The sequence below is a fragment of the Tetrao urogallus genome, assembly GCF_951394365.1.
Source record: "Tetrao urogallus genome assembly, chromosome: 1".
Taxonomy (NCBI): domain Eukaryota; kingdom Metazoa; phylum Chordata; class Aves; order Galliformes; family Phasianidae; genus Tetrao; species Tetrao urogallus.
This window is the reverse complement of record NC_136813.1, coordinates 107466098-107484421: the sequence shown is the minus strand read 5'-3', so window position 1 is coordinate 107484421 and position 18324 is coordinate 107466098. Positions and strand designations below refer to the sequence as shown.

At 39.5% G+C, this 18324-nt stretch overlaps 1 protein-coding gene across 1 annotated transcript in view; it reads left to right on the top strand.

The window, feature by feature from the left end:
• BBX (BBX high mobility group box domain containing) overlaps positions 1 to 18324 on the top strand; it is a gene marked incomplete at its 3' end in the record, with an annotated part of 121562 nt that overhangs the window by 60420 nt on the left and 42818 nt on the right. The window contains exons 2-4 of the mRNA XM_079536622.1: positions 9622 to 9792; positions 11328 to 11570; positions 16564 to 16762. Of these exons, the coding sequence (XP_079392748.1) occupies positions 9631 to 9792; positions 11328 to 11570; positions 16564 to 16762 (604 nt within the window). The 5' untranslated portion in view covers positions 9622 to 9630. The remainder of the gene's footprint in view (positions 1 to 9621; positions 9793 to 11327; positions 11571 to 16563; positions 16763 to 18324) is intronic.

Sequence of the window (18324 nt, the reverse complement as noted above, 5' to 3'; positions counted from 1 at the left end):
GTCACTCTGTAAGCCAAAACTTCCATACCTTTCAAATTAAGCGCACGTTCTTATTTAATAAGTTAATTGAAGGTTGAGGTGCAGCAATTTAGGTAGTGAGGTACAAAGCTATGGGACTTAAAATTATTTCTCTCATGCTCATTAGGTTCTAAAAGGGGATTTTAAAGTGCTGAGCAGCTTTTGCAGGCTAGACCTGCAGTAAAATATAATTCCTTCTGGGGATTATGCACACCAATGCCTTGTGATCTGACCTCGGCAGATCCATGGGGCTCAGAGGTGGATCTAAAGCATGCCTTACTAAGGAGATGTTTAATGTAATTATCCATATAACAAGCAAACAAAAAGATTGTGAAATGTGGAGGCTTCCTCTTCTAGGGAAGTAAGTACTGGGATCAGAGTTGTGAGCTCCCTTCAGCTTTGACCATCAGTCCGTTGCTGCCCTTTCTTCAACGCTGTTTTCTAGTTGGTAAAGTTATCTATGTTCCCACCTTCTTAAAATTGATTTGAAAGCTGGATTCAAGAATGAATAAGAGCTTACCTTTTTTTAGTTAATTTTTTTTCCCTGTTGAATTTAGTTCTGCCACAGCAATGTAGCTGTAACAAGTCTTTTCAGTAGAAGAATAATGGAATATGATGTTGGATGACAGTGTGTTTTTAACTTTGGCTTTGTCTTGGACTCCATGATCCAACACTTTACAGAGATGGACATAAGCATACATCCATGTAGCTGTAAGTCTACTGAAGAGGAAGATGAATATTCTACTTGTAAGATTTCAGAAGCCAATTGCAAAGCAACCCAGACAGATACCTTTGTTAGCTGGTTGGCTGCCTGACAGTGACTTCATGTTTATGGCTGGGGTTTCCAGACAGATATAAGCAAACACATCTGTCAATACACATTGAATTTAGGAGCTGATGTGCACTGCTTTGTTACAAAGGTTGTCTCTGTGCCAGATACTGTAGCTTTGATGCATGTATAAAATATACAAATAATATTTTGCATGCCTGTTTAGCCACATTCAATCAATGAAATTAACTAATTAACAATACCCAGCGAATAAGAGGATACTGGGACTGCTCCATTGTAAAGCTAGCATGCTAAGTCACCAGACTTAGTCAAGTACTTAAGCTTTAGGCCTATGTGAGATCAGATGTTGAGTTCAGCATACAACAGAAATCTCTTGATATAGCACTGTAGATTTTTGGCTGTCTCTGTTGTAAGGACTGCTTGGAATATTATAGTGTGGTAGCTTTATTCTCCAGGATTTTCTTAAGTGCTTGGTTGAGACTTTGACTGTTTACTGACATGAGCACATCAGAATTTTCTTTCTAATAATGACAAGTCAGTAAGTTGCCTTGAAGAAGCTCAAAATAGAGAACTCTCATTTATGCCTTGCTTTTTTTTCTAAGTCTAATATGACAACAGCATGTGATATAAATAACACACTTTTTAAAAATACTAAGTAAATATTTCTAAATATCGAATGGAGATAAAATTGAAAGTAACCACTAGATGGCACTTGAAAATTGGGTATAGAGATATGCTATCTGCTTTCAAAATCGTTACGAATTTTGGTAGATTTTACATCAATCTGCACAGCTCTGGGAAAAGCTGGTGTTTCCAAAAACAGAGTTAAATTAAACCACTACAGAGTTAAATTAAACCAGTTACAGAGTTAAATTAAACTAGTACAGCTACTAAGGAATCTAGTCTGCTTTAAAAGCTCATTCTTGATGCAGAAATGCAGCCTAGAAAGGAGTACTTGTAAAACTGAAAAATATGTGCAGATTAGTTTTCCACTGATTTTTATTTGTATCCAGCTTAACAACTCAGTTCTGTCCTGACATTGTGTTTACCTTCTCAAACTGTCTAAATTGAAATGTTTGCTCAAAATGCATTGTATGTGCTGTTGGTTTAACATTTTTTGAAATATTATTTTAAATCAATAGCTAGGATATTAACCTGGAATTCAGTGTGGGGGGGGGGGTGAGGCTTCAGGAAAGGATCCATCTCCAAGAGCACATAGTTTTTCCCTTTACTCATTTTATGTGCTGGCAAGAGAAGAGATTGTGACAATGTGATTCTGCAGAAAATAAGATGGTAGCTAGGAATTTATTTACCAAGTCAAACTTGTGGCATTTCTGTCACTGGTCATTACAGATTCCTGTTTTATTTGAAAACTCCATGTAGCCTTTTTGTTTCTGAGATGCAGTATTATGATGTTATGCATGTATGTATGAATGATGATGTATGCAGTATTATGAGCTAATAATATTGGAAGATGAGCAAATCTGAGTAAATACTTTCTGTAGTCACTTGTCTTGATTCTTCTTCCATAGGAAAGATGGGTAGGTTGTAGTTGTTCCGAGGCGTTGTTTGACAGACATCTTAATCTCTTGTCCTTGAGTTGAAGAAAGCAGAAGTAGATAAACTGTAATGTTCAGTTGTGCAAGGATGTTTTATGGCCTATTAAATATGTATTAAGGGACTAATTCTTCCATTTGCTTACACAGCTGTATTTGGTTCCCCTGACACTGGCAGCAGTTATGATTGAATTTTGTTATGAAAGCGTTACGCACATGGTAAACCTTAGAATGGATTACAGTGGCGACAGACACAAGGCCACGTTGTCTGCTTTTTGTGTAAAGTGCTAGGACACAATCCACAAGAAGTGAAAAGGAGAGTCAAACAATTTTCCCTTTCAGCTCTTTTCACCCTGCGATGTCTGCAGCAGTAACATCTCATTTGTGCTGTTTTGTGTTGTGCAAAAGGATTTGGCTGTACTACTGCCATGACTGGACCTTAAAGAAACTTGCATGCCTACTACCCAAAGATGAAAATAAAGCTCTCAGATTGGCAAGTAAAAAAAAATGGCTCTTTATAATCCCATTTGCCAGTCTTCAAAGGCTCTGAGCAAAATGCTAAGCCATCCCTCTTGTTAATGCAAATTTCAATTTGACTTTGCTTTCTTAGCCTCTTAGCAAGGAAGCTCCTGCTGAACTGCAGGAGCTCAACTCAAACTCAACTCAAATTCAACTCACGTGAATTTGATGATGAGAGCACACATGTACCAAAATTCACTAAGTATTTCCTTCATTTTATCTGTGATCTCACTGGCTGCAAAGCTCTTTAGACTGGGATTAATTGTTAGTGATTTGCAAAAGCCTAACTATTCAGTTAACAAATCACAAAGGTTTTCATTTTAGCATAATGCTAAAATAATAGTAAGGCACAGGGGTGACAGCTGTCTCTCTCCTCTTTGAACGGTTGGAAGTAGTCTCGATCATGAAGGATCAGAAGATTCTTGGGAGTGTGTATTTGAATAGTAGCTCAGTTCTGGCTGCATGCTTTCATTCAGAACAATGCTTCTGTCTTCTGAATTTTCTCCCTTGCTTTCCAAGAAGTATTTTTTGGATTACGCTGTTGCTATGGTCTCATGCTGCTTTACAGACAGGCACTCCTCTCTTTTCTGAGAGGTGGTTGCATTTCACAGTCTCTCCATGTCCCTGGAGCAAAAGCGTGTTCCTGATAAATGGTGCTGCGTCAGCAGAGGGCTTTTGTAGCTCATTTTGTTATTATTCCCTCCTTTGTGGGAGGAAGCATCACGAGGCACGTTTCGCTCTACCGTGTCTTAGGCTTTTATTCTGCTCACCTGCCAGGATTTGTTGGCTCTCTGTCCTGTTGTGAAATGAGGAAAAAAAAAAGAAAAAAAAAAGGGAGCGGAAATACTGCTTTGGAGAAAATAGGTGCTAAATCCCTCTGCCCTGGCAGATTGTTTCTCACTTTGAATTAGCAGCCCAGGCATGAGGGTGTTAGGGTAGCTGCCCTCAGATAGGTGTGTAGGAGGCATGACGCTGCTCCCTGACACCTGCCTGCCCGGGGAGCCCTGCCCGTTGCTGCAGCTCTTGCTGGGGGAGGCAGAGATGCTGACTGGTGGGTGAGGAAGGCTGCTGTAAGGTGTCCCTGGAGTAGGCCTACCTGCAGACTGCAGCTATGGATTGTTTTGTTACAGAAGTAACAAAAAAAGCTGCCTCTGCAGCTGCTGAAGGCTGAAACGAATCCTATAATGATAAATGGCCTGTGTTGGTTGAGACGCAAAGTCTTCAGACAACAAGTGGCTGTGGGATGAAGCCACGCAATCTGGAAAGAGACACTGACACAAAAAGGAGGGTGCAGTTAAGCTGGTTATTTAAGAAGTTTAAATAAACCCCCAGAAACTTCTGGGGTTTGTGTTTGGAGGCAGTGATGCTGTTTGTGTAAGGATGTTAGTGATTTACACTTCCAAACCCTCTGGTGCAACATGGCTTCCCCTGTTTGGCACAGGAGCACTTGGCAGCGTGGGGAGGGGGAGCAGCGCTCCTCTCTGCCACCTCAGTGAGCCGTGTCCTAAGGACACTGGCATGGAAATCATTCGAGTGGCTTGGCCTTTTTCTTTTTTCATCACGTGTACCTGCCAGCAGTGGGGAGTTGTATGTTTAAAAACGTGAAGCATAAAGGTGAGCTTTCCATCTCCCCCCTCCCCCGCCTGTGTAGTTGGGGGGGCTTGGAATTCTGTGGAGGGGTGGCAGATTTGAAAGTAAACAGCTGCATCTCAACTGCATCCTTGCCCTGGCTGGTTGTGGTCTCCTCCATCCTCCGCTTCATCTCCCCCTGCGCTCAGCTTTGTCCCTCTACCAGAGTGCTGAGAGTGCCTCAAGGCCTCCACCAGCTGCCTGAGCCTGCGGCTGCTCCTCCTGGGAGGGCACTGCCCCAAGGGCCAGCGTTACACCCTCTTCCCTTAGCAGGTATTCATTGTGGCCTCTGTGGGTGGCTGTGGGGTGTTTGGTCATGTATGGAAGTGGTGGTATTTCTGCTGGAAAGGAACTGTGCAGCCTAACCAGAGCAAACATGGGGGTGGGTGGTTGCTATGCGATCCCTGAGGCTTTCATTAAAAGCCGTATCCAAAATGCAGCAGGACCCACGTCCACTGCCTCAGTGAGGTTATTTGAAAAGTCTTTCTCCACCACGTGATCATTTTGCCATTTGCTTTTTAAATGTGTGATTGGTGTTTGAACTCCTGTCTGTTTTCAAAGGCCATATTTAGGGTAATACGAAGCAGAAAATAAGCATTTTTGACCATTTCCCGAGCCATCTGTCACTTCCTAAAGGTTGCTTTTCTAGGTTCTTTGATGGTCAGATGTTGACTTTGTAGGTTCTGCAATTGGTATGTCCTAGCAGTGACAGTTGTAAGGTAACTAACTACTGGTAGTGCTTACCTAACGAGTGGCTGTTTCCTGTCATTTAGACTGGGGAAAGACATTCAGTTGCTAAGTTTTAAGCAGAGTGTTGTCTGAAATGCATTTGCCATAATAAGGTGCAGTCAGCTGTTTGTTCTTCATAAGGAAAGCTCGAAGGTTTATGCCTGTGCTGGAGTTTTGTTTTTTTAATTTCCTAGTCAGTTTACTCATATGTACATAGTAGCAATAGCACCTGGTTCCTAAATGTTTGCCTTTTGGAGGCAATATTTGTAAAAGAGAGTTTACCCTCTTTTTTAATGAGGATGTTCCTGACGAACTTCTTACAAAGCAAAATATTACCTTATTGTATTTTTTTTTCTACTTGTCCTCTATAAATGAAGAGGGGGGGGAAAAAAAAAAAGCCAACTAAACCTGAATATAATTATTTAAAATCAGTTGTCATATAATGACTTTGCAATAGATTATGTATCTCCTGCCATCTTTTGAAGTCTTTTTTTCCTTATGTTACACTTAAACTTCATGGAAAGATTAATGTTCACGTTAATGCCTTTTAAAAAACAGTTACTTTAATTGGTAACACAAGCACATCCAATGCTCCTGACAGCACAGGTAAACTTTCCTGTGTATTAAGTAAAAGCATTATGAGGTTTTGTTTTTCCATCCTGTATTTTTGCTGTCTGCTTGTGGCTTCTGTTTGAAAAGCAGATCTGGGTACAGTTTAGCACTTGAGATGCCCTTATTTCCATTTCGACTGACAATTCTGAAGAATTAACAATGAAAATATTAACCAAAAGGAGAACTAAATGATGTCTATGTAAAAAGGCAAGTGAACACTAATAACAGATGTATTCCTGTTTGTTTTGTTTTTTTTTTTAATCATTTTGATAGCATAGGAATAGCTGATGTTCTTCTTGGGCTTGGGTTTAAGGGCTTAAATTTTTGTTTTTGAGGGGAAAAAAAAAAAAGGCGGCAACTCAGAGTTTAGTTTAAGAAAATAAGGAATAGTTTAAAATCTTAGCAAAATGAAAGTATGTCATTAAAAATTAAGAAAGACTTGTTGCTGACTTGTTGCTGTGTTGCATGTGGTGACAGCCTATCCCAAATGTCTGCCAGCAAGCAGAACTCCACTGAGTCTCAGCATGTCCCCTATTAAGCCATCGCATCTCTGAAAGTAATAAAGCTCATTAATGGCTTTCTGCTGTGAAACAATAAACAATATATTCACAGATTGGTCAATAATTAGTGCCAACTAGCTTTTGTCCTTCATTACAGAAGTATTCTGACTCAATTATTCTAGAACTAAAAGAAACTTATTTTTTAAAAAATCATTTTGTATTCACTATTCACATAGGTGTTTGTTTGGTTTTTTTTTTACAATGCAGCAATCTCCTTTTATATGAGAATTCTAACGCCTCTTCAGCCCACTAAACTTGAGAAAGTGACTTCATTGCATAGTCCCCTACTTCTTATTTAAACAGTTCATTTCAGTGACTCCATAGCCCCCAAGACTATGAGGCATTAATATCACAGTTGTCCTCTTGTCATTCTTGGTTTTATGAAATGAGAATTTTGATAGTGAGAAGCAGAAGACTTACATACAGATGTATAGTAAATAACAGAAAAAGATGAGCAATCATTCTTCTCACTTCTCTCTCTCATCCACCTCTTTTCTTGAGAGATCTATTTTATTTTTATTTTTTCCCTCTGAAGCCCTATTGTGTGTGTATTTATAAGACATCCAAGAAATCAGTGTGTCCAGGACCAGAAAGGAAATAAATCAGCCAGCACAAAAAATAAAAATAATAATTAAATAGTAATTTAAAAGATCTTTTAATTGGTGCACTACCTCTGGAACATTTGATCTGTATGGTCAGTGTATTTGACTTATTTTAAGCAAAGCTGTTCATGCTTCCATCTTGTCTTCCTGTACTGTTCCTTTTCCCTTGTGTCTCACTTAATCACTCTTAAGCCAAAACATTTCTTGTAAAATTTTGTTAGCTGGCTTTAATGGTTTTTACTCTTGCAAACTTTGAAAAGTTACTAAATCTAACTTAAAATATATATGATATTTTTACTGATATTATGGTAGAAATTACATTTTTTTGAGATGTGGTTCATAAGTTCCAGCGATTACAAACTTCATAGTTGAAGGGCTGTGTGCATTCTATCCTATTTCTGCCACAGATCCCACAGAGACTGCCCATGACTTGTTTTGTGACTTTCAGAGGAACCATTTGATTGCATTAACATGCTTCAGTTCTTATAGGATCCAAGTCCAGGTGAAAATCTTGCTGGTAGGGATACTTGCCAGCATTCAGGGATCCTTGTGAGGGAGAGAAGGAAGTGATGTTTTTGCTGATTTCCCTCTACCAGTTACTTTTCTCCCAGACAAAACTAGAAACTAACATGCCATTGATCATACGTCAAAGGGAAAAAAAAAGGAAAAATTAGTAGAATCTAGGGGATCTGAATGAATTGCTTTGGTGTTTTGCCATTCAGAAAGTAATTCATTGCAATAAAACTTGTGTTGTCATTTAATCGTGTATGCATTCGCTTGAACATTGAACATCTTGCTTATGTAATTACATTGTCAAACTGTTCCATGCAAAAAAAAATAAATCTGAGACTTGAAAGCTGAAGATCTTCAACAGTAATACTACTACACTGTTGATCTGCATCAGAAAATACCCTGAGTGGCAAAAGCAGATGGTGGTTCAGTGTTTTAGGAGGAGATGCAGGTGGGACTCACCGTGCAGCAGTGTATGTGGCAAAATTTACTTTTGGATAGGAAAAACTTCAAACTTGCATTTCACTATACTGAACTGCTGCTTGATTTTTTTCCACCCTTCATTATTCTTTTGAAGCTGTTGTTTCTGTGTATTTAATTTCCAGTGTGTTGGATCCTCTTTGCAAGTCCCAGATAAAGATTTTGGTGAAGTGTTGCTTGATGGATTGCTATATAATACTTGCTGAGAAGACAATTGTTACTTGTAGAAAATTAACAGTGATAGCCATGCAATCAAAGTTTAATTGCGCTCTGTTCAGAAGCAGGATGGTAGGAACAGCAAAGTGTGGAGCCAAACAAAAAACTGCTAAGTCCCCCTCCATGGGAGCATTCAGAGGGCAGCAAATACCACTGATAAACAAGGAGGGATGGCAGGACTTATAAAATCTAGTGTACATACAAGAAAATGCTATTTTTACATATTCCTAAGTTAAAATGCTTGAATCTGTCTAATTCGGGGTTCAGTTTTTTTCTTCAGTGAGTGGTGTCTGAAGTTCCTTCTGCTTTCTGCACTGTTCAAGTCAGCAAGGGAAGCAGCTGCTTATGTGCATTTCTGGAGCAAACAAGAGCATACTGCCAAAATGCCAGTGAATTAACCAAGAATCACCCTGGGAAGACATCAGCCAAAAGTAGAATTAGTAGTTGAGAAATACGTATGGGTGTGGCAGGAGCTGTGATGGCTCTTGCTGCTGGACGCTGCTGCGTGAAGTGGTCTCCCAGCAAGGTGTTTGATATGTGTAAGTGAGGTGTAAGAGCTACGTAAGCGCATTGCAGATCTTACCTGGATGTAGCAGATCTTCTGAGCCATCCCTGACATTGGCAGGTAGCCTGTGGTGAGGATGTGTTCTTACTGAGGGGTACTTTAAGAGGTACTTTGAAGGACACACGTGCAAGACAAGTATGAGAAATTTGTTTACCTTCTGCAGGCCATTGGTTGTGTGGATGGTTTTCTGTGCATAGGCTTTTCTGTGCATAGGCTCTTGTAGATAAGTACTTTTAAGAGTGTCAGAGTAACTACTTCTGGTTGGTTGCTTCAAATTTGTGAAAATTCATTTCTGTCAGGCAGGGAGTCAGATTTCCTTATGATACTTTTTATTAGTAGCACTCTGGAAATCCTAGCTCATAGTGTTATGGGGTTCTGCATCAATATTGCTATATATGTGTGTGATTAACAGATGAGTAGGTAGTTATACATTTTATGGTTAAAAAAAGGGATTTTCTGACTTATTCTATAGCAAAATATGAAAAAATATAGAGGTAACAGCACTAGGAGAGTAGTGAGTTTCATTCAGTGGAGTGTGAGCACTGTGAGCACTTCTGTGCTACCATTTAGGGAAGAGTATATCTGAGAGCAAAGTTAGCTAGTGTGCTGGTTTCATTTTCTTAAACTGTTTGTCACTAGTTGATCAGGTGGGAAAAGTTAAGAAAAGATGCATCCTTGTTGGTAGTGATGGTTGAAATAAACCTCTACCTACTGCCCTGCCAGAATCTGCTCAGAGTCTTGCATTGGTGCCTCTGGCATTTTTGGTTTCTATAAGTATGATGGTCATTTGTGCTGAAGGGTTTGTTGTGAACATATGACTGTTTTTGCATGGCAGGTCACAGTAATGAAAGGCAGTAGTAGGAATAAGGATCATTCGACAGAAGGAGAAGGAACTGGGAAACGACCAAAAAGAAAGTGTCTTCAGTGGCATCCCCTGCTTGCCAAGAAACTCCTTGACTTTTCTGAAGAGGAGGAGGAAGAAGAGGAGGAGGAAGATATTGATAAGGTAGACTTCATTGGATACTTGGACTGTAGAAGGTGAATGATGGGTCAGACTCACCTCAGCAGTGTTTTTATTTTATTTCTTGCTGTTCTCTTTCCAAGCTAACCCAGTCAATTAAAAAGATAAATAAGGTGATAGCGTGCACATAATGCTGTAATGAGAAGTAGCAAATAACAAGAAAATGTGGATTGTCAATCATTATTTGAAAATTTTTGACAAACCCCTGTTTTGTAGAGTTAGTTTAGTAGTTTTAATCGTTACTTTAATAGCATATTGCACATCTTGGTCTTGATTGCTTAAGGTTGTTCTTATGATGTATTTTTAATTGTTTATAGACATAGTGTTAGCTGGTGCCAAATATCTGTCTCCTGTGACTTTGAGGACATACCAAGCAATAATACTTTTATTATTCCTAAAATCTGAAAGATTGGAAAGGAAAAAGAAGGAAAGGCTGACAGAAATTTATGCTATCTTTGTGTAAGAAATTCAACCTCTCTTCTGGAATATTGTGAGCAGAAGTGGAATAATCTCCCTGTTCTGACGCTTGATATTTCGGTGTTGTTTAATGATATTAGATGCAACCGTCTTTCATAAGGACCCACCCCTCTGTGTCACCTCACAGATGTACACTTAGAGTCAACCTCTATAATGAGAAGTGGGTGTGGGAGAAGTGGTGTTGGTTTTGAAGACACGATATTTCCATCGTGTGGATAACGTTCGTATTGGCATCTCCTTGATGCCCTGCTAAGACAAGATTGAGAGATCAGTGCTGAGAAGGCAAACTGGAAAGGACGAGTGGTTCTTGATGAGGATAAGGAGCAACTAGAAGGGGGCTGTGCTGTCTGTTGACCTCATGGGTTACCTTCCGCTATGTATTATAAAATAGCAATGTTGTGGTTAGGTAGGTTGTGGCTTTCTGTCCAGTAATAACTTAATTAAGTTATAACTAGCTTTATGTGGTGTGGCTGTTATGTGAATAGTATGCTGGTCTCTGAGCTGAGTGAGTACATTTTGGTAATGGATTCTGTTGAGAATTGCCCTCTGGCAGTGACTGGGCTGCAATGCAATGGTTGTAGTGCAGTACAGCCCACAAGCTGGGAAATGAACATCAGGAGCTGGGGAAGCAACTGGTACCTGTGTGCTCTTGTTCCTGTGGACTTTGTCATTGTGAACACATGTTACTGAAGTACAAGGCAACTCAGCTCACTTAGTGAGAAAAGACAAAGATGGTATCTAGTATGTAGGAAACAGGTGTAGGGAGGATTATCCTCCTTTTATCCCCTTTAGAGTGGTTGTTAGAGAATAGTCCTCACCTTAGAAATCTGCTCCACTTGCAAATCAGTGCTTAAGTCTTGAATGAACCTTGGGCCTTTGGGCAAAGTCTGATATGGGATTCCTGATCTTCTAGGTGGAATGGATGGCCTTTAGAGACATGCATACAAGTCTATATGTGTCTTCCTCGTTCAGACGGAGCATAAACTCAGTCTCTGAGAAGCATGAATAACCATGTCTACATCCCTTTCCTTTGGTTCTATTAGGTGCCACTCCTTGGCGCTGATGGTTTAGAGCAGGATGCTGATGAAACCGAAGACGATGAGTCCTCAGAGCAACGAGCTCGCCGACCAATGAATGCATTTCTCTTGTTCTGCAAACGCCATCGCTCTCTGGTGCGGAAAGAACACCCTCGCCTCGATAACCGTGGCGCAACCAAGATCTTGGCAGATTGGTGGGCTGTTCTAGATCCAAAAGAGAAGCAGAAATACACTGACATGGCCAAGGAGGTAGGTTCTACGTGAATGGATGACGCAAAGGGAGCTTATTACATGATTATCTGTCTTACATTTCTTAGTATATTAAAAACTTTTGGTGGGGTCTTTCTCTTCTCTGAACTCCTTAGCTTACCTAATGGGATTATGGTACCCAGAACCAAGTTGTTCTCGCTTTGATTCTCTTGGTCTTGCAGACCAGAAAGGAAGTAAAGAAGTCTGTGTATGCATACTAGTATGGCTCTAGTAATCATTTAAGCAAAGCACATGCCTTTCGTGGTAGATAAAACCTGATAATCCCAGCAGTGCAAGCACTTACATGATAGATTGTCGCTTTTGAAAACACTAAATTATACAGTTCTTGTCAATTGACTGTAATAGTACTTACATCATGCTGCGCATTTGCTGTCAATAATATAGCTTGACCAAGCCAAAAGTATAGTGAACAAATTCAGTCCCTTTTTACTTTTAAAATTAGTTTAACTAAATACTTCCTAGGTTAAGTACTCTCCCTTTATATTGATAATAGAGTGTGCAAGTTACTTTGGCTAATAATATTGTTCTGAAAGAGACTGCAGTAGTGATTGACATGTGTGATGCAGATTTTGTGTAACCATTGAATTCAATCTTAGAAGAAACAACAGAGGGACAGGGTGTAGGAAGAACTTCTCTCATTTGCTGAGTATTGTTAGGATACTTCAAGAAGTACAGATAGCTGTGAAACAGTTGGGGAAACATAGCCTGTGTGTCTTCCATGTCACCTGAACTTGACTACTGTTGTTAACACGTGTATGTAAGATCTGGACATTGAGTAGTTTGTGTGAACGTGGAAGGGCCCGCAAGAACAGCCAAGTGTTCTGCAGAAGGGTCCTTTTTAAAGCATAAGGCAGGGTATGACACGGTGTTTAAAAACTTGAGTCTCAGCTTTGTCCAACCGTTCCTGATGTGTTCTGCATTCCCACTTACAGATTAGTGATGCTTCTTGAAATGTGTGGAAAAAGGGCAATTAGGAGACTTGGTGCAGATACAGAGAGAGGAAAAATGAAAATGAAGAAAGTGGGTTTTTTGGAAGAGACAAACCTGATGTGACTGTTTATTTAGTCTTTTGTCTTGCTGAAGGAAACTCATTCATTAAGAAGGAAAATAATTGCAGAACGTCTGTATGAAGTGACACATCTGAAGCTATTAATCATACTGTTGAAAAAATCGTTTTTTCTATAGTAATTTATTTATTTCTTCTGGCACAGACCAAATTGCATGTTCAACGTCAAAGAGAAACAATAAATCTTCAGTAGTTCAGATCACTACCATTAGTTCCAAGAATGTGTAGAACAAAAACAATGTATAATTTCTATTCCTTAAATAGTTGTGTTACAGCAATAATTAGAAGCTATAATATGCCACTGAAAGTATCTTTGCAAACAAGCCTCTTCTGTGTGTGGATCACTTGTTTAATGCTCATTCTTATAGTTAGGTTTACTGTTGAGACTGTTTGAAAGGTGCTAATATCAATTCTAGAGAGAGCCATGTATTGATATTTTTTTTTCCTAAGAAGAGCGTATTTAAAAGTCAACAAGTTGAGTGCCTTTGGAATGACTTCAAAGTACTGTTGTAATTTTCTATTTAAGGACATACATATACTGACAAGACACATTTAGGTAAAGTAAGCTCATTCACTGTATTTTAAACTTCAGTGAGCTTATATATGTACATATATGTGTGTGTGTATATATCTATATATGAATTGCAATGATTACAACTTCTGTTGGATTATAAACTTGAGAATGGTTTTATCACTTGAAGCCAGAGTTTATAAAACCAGTTAAATCAGGTCTAGCATCTAGTAAGCAACTTTGTTTATCACTCGTGTAGTACCAGCAACTGATACTGTCTCAGCAATATGCAAATCAAAGTATAGCTGCCTTGGCACAGGAGAAGACAAATGCCTGGTTTTCCCTGCTGCAGCCTGTGAGCTCACCAATGAGCTTACCAATGAGCTCACTGGGTAACCCAACACTCTTCAGGAATTAAGAACAGTGTAGTATTTTGAGGGATTTTTTTTTATTTCTTTGTTTGTTTAGGTAGATCTCTAGTATGATTTTTACTTATTTATTTTCTCGTAGAAAGTTGGTGGTATTTAAACATATATTCAACATTTAGAATATGGTGACTGGTGCCCAGAGGTGTACCTTGAATCTGCTCAGTGAGCTTCTGAAGAAGCAAACTTTTTATTTGGTGATGAGAGCAGCTTAGGGAAGTTACATTTAAGTGCAACACCCTTTCTGACCTTGGCTCTGAAGTGGCACCTGTCCTACCACATAATGCATCCTTCCCCAAGCTTTCACAAAGAGGAATGATGCATCAAACCAAGCTCACAAACGTATCCTTTTTTTTTTTTTAATTATTATTACTCTACCTTAGATTTCAGGACATGACTCTACAGGGCAGTCCTGAAGGCACTGCTGTGCCACTCTACCTGGGAACAAATGTGATGTCTTTACTTTCCAGAATAAGGAAATTTCTTTTTCTATCTTTTTTTTTTTTTTTTTTTTTTTTCTTAAAGTGACTTTAGAGACTTCCTTAGGCCACTGTGTTAAATTGGTTTACTGCACAGTTGGTTGAATGGAGGAAAAGAGTAAGCTCTCCTATTGCCTTAGGCTGTTTCTTGTTCCTGTGTAGCTCATTTAAGTTATCTCATGACCTGCCAAGCAGAATCTATCACTTCTTCTTAGGACTTGGTCTAATAGTCACGACAATCAATACTAAAAGTCTGCCAGAGGTTTGGACCAGGCCCCTGTAAGCCTTTTATAAAACTGCTTCTTGGTTCTTGTTTAACTTTTACATTTATTTATTTTCCTTTTATCACAAGTGTTGAAATTCTGAAAGTAGCCACTGAGTTGTCCTCCCTGGCTCCTGAATGGGGTTTCAAGAGTGCTGTTAACATTAACTTTTTGGCTTTGCAGAGGCAAAAATCCATTAATACACTATGCCACTTGTATTGCCCTTGTTGGAAACTGATTAAAAGCTTATTGCTGCTTCGTCTTACAAATGGTGTGAATTATGGTCCTCATTTGATGGGCAGCCTGTCGAATTAATCTGTAGAATAATTCAATTATTTAGAGCAGCAATGCTGATACAAAGAGCTTACGCACTTCATCGCTAGAGGTTCTGTGCTTTTAACTCAGCAGGCTGGAAACATGATTCATGAGTGGGCTGGAGCTTTAACAATGGAAGGCAAAGCTTTCTTTGTGCATTTCCTTTCCACCTCTTTCCTTATCCCCTCCCCTTCCCTTCCCTGGTGAGGCTATTTCTGTGGTCTGCATTCACTGCTGAAATGAACTCTCAAACCAAACTGAGGAATAGGGAAAAGGGGTGAGGTGAGAGGTGCCACGGGCCTTCATCTGCAGATTTAGTACATCTTCCCTGTTCAGAAAATACAGGGTGTATGTGGGTCAGCAGCCCCTGCAGATTTTTATTATTTATAGCCACTTCTATAAATACTGGACTTGACACAGTAGGTTCACACAGTGCCGTGCTGCTTGTAAATTGGATCATTTTTATCCTTGCTACAGTCTGGAGGTAGAGAGTGCCAGCTGACAGTGTAAGATGGAAGTGAAAGTAAGAGAGATGCGCGTGTGGCAGGGAGGCTGCCACAAGGCACGGCGCTGTGTGTTGAGCTGGGAAAGTATGGCAGTGACTCTACTAGAGGACAGGGCTCTGAGTGCTCTTTCTGTTTTGATACCAGAGGGAGTTTTTTCCCCTCTGTGTGAGTTCCTGTGCATGTATGTGTGTGAAACATAGGTGCTTTTCTGTGGTAGAATTGGGATTGCGGACAGCTGGGTAGGAGGGAGCATGTGTCATCACAGAAGCAGCTCTTTGCAGCTGCCCTGGCATATAGCCAAGGAACTCACTTGGTTGCTTGTAGCCGTCAAGACCAGACTTACCTAATAGTGGTTTGGGAGGAATTCAGCCCCTTCTCCCTGCAGTGAGCCCTGGTTCATGCTTGGCAGCGTGCCTCCGACAGCAGCAAGTGCTCCAAGTCACTATCGCTTGTTAGGCAAACATTTGCAGCTGGAATGTTTGGCATGTTCCTCTGATTCGTCTGTTTTCTACCTTGCAGGTCAGCAAATTTGAAATACTGAAGTATGCTCATCTTACTGCTGTTAATATTTAATTAAAAAAAAAAAAAAAATTCTTTCCTGGGCAGCAAGATACTTGGAAAATGTCACTTCTGTGTTTGAAAATAGAATAGATCCCCATCCTCCCCTTTATTACCTCCCCCAGCCAACCTCTGTAGGATCCAGGTCTTACTTCTCCATGTGTAGTCTTGCTAAGGTTGTTTTGCTGCCTCATACCAAGGAGACAGCAAATAACTAAGATACATGGTCAAGGCCAAAGGAAATTTTAAATGGTCCTACTTCATTTTATTGCAGTCACACAGGATTGTTTTGGAGAGAGGGCTGGGGTGACTTATCAGAAGTTACTGAAAAAGAGAAAATTTTGGTAGCAGTTTATTTTCAAATGAACGTGCTGGGCTTGGAAAAGAATTTACTTCAAATATTTTAAAATATCAACCTGATAGAGAACAAGTGCGAAGGGACATTACACTGCATTTATTGCCAAGTGAATGTTTTCATTTCATTCAAACTAGAAAATAAACAGACTGTACCTGAAAAAGAATTCAGAAGCTATCTTCTCTCTCAGAGAAGATCTCTCTCTTTTTCTCTCTCAGACAGTGAGAATACAAGCCCCAGGGAGCTGTTTGCAGGATCAGAACTTAGGCCTGATGTGCATAATAAGCCCTCAGGAAAGGAAAGAGAAAAGTGACTTTTTTTAAAATATGGCTTTGCTTATCTTCTTGTTAGACTATGTTGGTGGTTGGACTCTTAAGCACACAGTTAAAAAATCAAGGCATTTAAGGATTATTTATTGAATCCTCTTACAGGCAGTATACTCTGCTGCCCTGTAGATAGTGTCGTGATCAGTAATTTTTTCTTTTCTTTTCTAGTACAAGGATGCATTTATGAAGGCAAATCCAGGGTACAAGTGGTGCCCCACAACAAACAAACCTGTGAAAACCCAGACATCCACTGTTACAAGCAGGAAGAAGCTGTGGGCCTTCCCTTCAGACTCTGCGAAAGATATACCAAGCCCGAGGAAAGTGACAAAAAGTGAAGAAATGCCACAGCTTAACTTTGGGATGGCAGGTGAGACTTCTGTCTTGGGAGGTTTCTCATAGGTGAACATCCTTATTTTGTTTGAGGACTTGACATTGAGACCCACAAATATGTTTCATGTCCCCAAATTAGGTTGCTGAGACTGTATTTAAACTTCTGCGTAACAACTTTGTACCATTTTCTATCCTTTTTTAGAGTCAAGTCCAGATATATATGACATCTTTTAAGGTGTGGTCATTTGGAGATTTGGAGTCCAGATGTGATTAATTCTTTAGCTCAGGATTGTCTGCTATTAGAACTAGAGATGTTCATTTTCTAGTTCTTGTGGATGGCTGTTCCTGAGGAACTAAGTTGTCTATATTTAAAGCAAGAAAAGTATTATTTCATTTTACTTACAAAATAAGAAGTTTAAACGAAAGGCAGTACAGTTGGAGAGCTTGTATTGGTGAAGAGCAGATAATCTCTTGCTGATATCCACAACTAGCAGAAACTGTTGTAGTCGTGACCTTTTATAGATATATTAATGTTCTTAAATACTAGCAGCTTAAGAACTGAGTGAAAAATTATTCCCTCACACCTTTCCTCTTTAAAGTTTCTCATTTTATAAATGTTGATGCACTACAGACTTTTCTGTATCCTACCTAGTTTATGATGATTGTGTGACAGGATTTTTCTGCTTAGTGACGTCATGTGCTAGAGAAGGGAAAATGATTTTGTGGAACGAGTAGGGAAAAAAAGGGATAAGAAGACTTTTATACTTTTTTTGCCAGTTTAGTGGTATGAAATTTCCTGTAATGAAATTCCTCCTGGCCGCAACGAAACTGTGAAATGTAATTCAGAATACTTTTTCATGGCACATAGTTACATATGAGAGATCAGTTCTGAAACCTGCAAGTTTCCTCATCCCATTCTGCTTTGGCTAGCAGAGAGGCATAATTTATTTTCATTACAGGTTCATTGACTTAACTGGAAGAACAAGCAGTAACTCTTGGTCTGCCCAGCTGCTGTCCCTCACCTGATAGGAGAGATCTTTAATCAACATCTGACAGAGAACTTAAGAATTAATTAGAAAGTAATCCATTTAATCTATGGAAACATTCAGTTCTGAAGAAGGCCCTATTTTGTTTTAATGTGATTTTTTTTAATTTTTTTTTAAAATTCCTTCACTTCAAACTGAGTAAGCGAGTATAGTGATTCATGGGGGTCTTGCTCCAGTCCCCATGCCAATGAATTCTGGCTATTTCATGAGAATAGCAGTAGCCCATGAATTAATGACTGCTTCTGTCAGAGATGTAGCAGCATCTAAATCACGACAGATCTGTCACACCAAATAGATTATAAGTGTCATGGTAACCATGTTTTGTGTTCTTTCCTCAGATCCATGTGATAGTTTAGTTCAAATCTGAACTGCTGAGTCTAGGACTTCCTCTTTTAAAATCCAGGCTGTGTACTGGCTGATTAACTAAAATGTAGCTGAATGTCCGTAGAAATACCTTTGTCTCTGAAATGCTGCTGGCTTGACTGTTTTGCGTCTTCAAGGCAGATCACTTCATTAGGACAAGGATTATATGACAATCCACAGTCATTCCAGG